The sequence below is a fragment of the Pundamilia nyererei genome, unplaced genomic scaffold (assembly GCF_000239375.1).
Source record: "Pundamilia nyererei isolate P.nyererei 1_Seehausen unplaced genomic scaffold, PunNye1.0 scaffold00001, whole genome shotgun sequence".
NCBI lineage: Eukaryota > Metazoa > Chordata > Actinopteri > Cichliformes > Cichlidae > Pundamilia > Pundamilia nyererei.
Window position 1 is genome coordinate 10,360,547 of NW_005187402.1, and position 853 is coordinate 10,361,399.

At 40.1% G+C, this 853-nt stretch overlaps 1 protein-coding gene across 1 annotated transcript in view; it reads right to left on the reverse strand.

Moving 5' to 3' along the window:
* Positions 1-241: 241 nt before the first annotated feature.
* The window catches only part of reep2 (receptor accessory protein 2), a 10,894-nt gene continuing 10,282 nt past the window's right edge, over positions 242-853 (reverse strand). The window contains exon 8 of the mRNA XM_013909379.1: positions 242-471. Within this exon, the coding sequence (XP_013764833.1) occupies positions 383-471 (89 nt within the window). The 3' untranslated portion in view covers positions 242-382. The remainder of the gene's footprint in view (positions 472-853) is intronic.

An 853-nucleotide genomic window follows, 5' to 3' on the forward strand; every position in this document is an offset into this window, starting at 1 on the left:
ATGTAGGCCTCAAAGGAGATTTTGCCTTTTTCTCCTTAGTTTAAAATGATGGCAAAATACTGAGAGCCCAGAGTTCCAGCTTTCAGTGCTTCAAAAGAAACTTTGGACGATTTCTATCACACGGTCAGGTCAAGATTAGCTGAAGACTGTGGCCTGTGTGAAATTAAAAAGAAAAAGAAAAGTCTCAGTTAAATCTCAGCTAAATTCTCTTTAAAGAGAACGAGACATAAACAAGGGCCTGTAACTTTAAAAGAACTGTATTTGAAATGAATGTATGTATGTAAAGTGTATATGTGCGCTTGTGTGGACACCAAACAGGAGAAAGGGACTGCAGGCTGTGGGTGGAGCGAGTGGAGGCCAGTGCATGTGTGGGCTGCAGGACTCATGGTGGCGTCTCTGCGTTATTAGTTGTAGTCTTCTTCTTCACTGGCTTCTTCACTGTCTTGGTTTGAGTCTGGCCGCAGAAGAAGAAAATAAAGAGAGATTACTAGAGCTGATCAATCAAAGACTGGTAAAATGAGTGGTTTCACTAACAAGAGTACAAGTATTAGTTGCATTGTAACTGCTGCTCAAAGCATGTTTAATCTGTGTAAACAGTGAAAACAAAGTCTCCATAAAGAGCAGCGTGTGATTTCTGAGTGAACTGTTGATGCTGCAAAACACCACAGGAACATCTGATGTATATACAGTTGGTGCAGGTAGTATCACTTGCCTGTGTAATTACAGGTATGATTATATGAACTCACAGGCCACTTAATTGCTTGTGAAAGCATACATGTAATCTGTGGGTCAGAACTAAATGTAGGTCAAGAGGTAATGTGTGCAACACTAAATCATTTATCACCGTTTTATT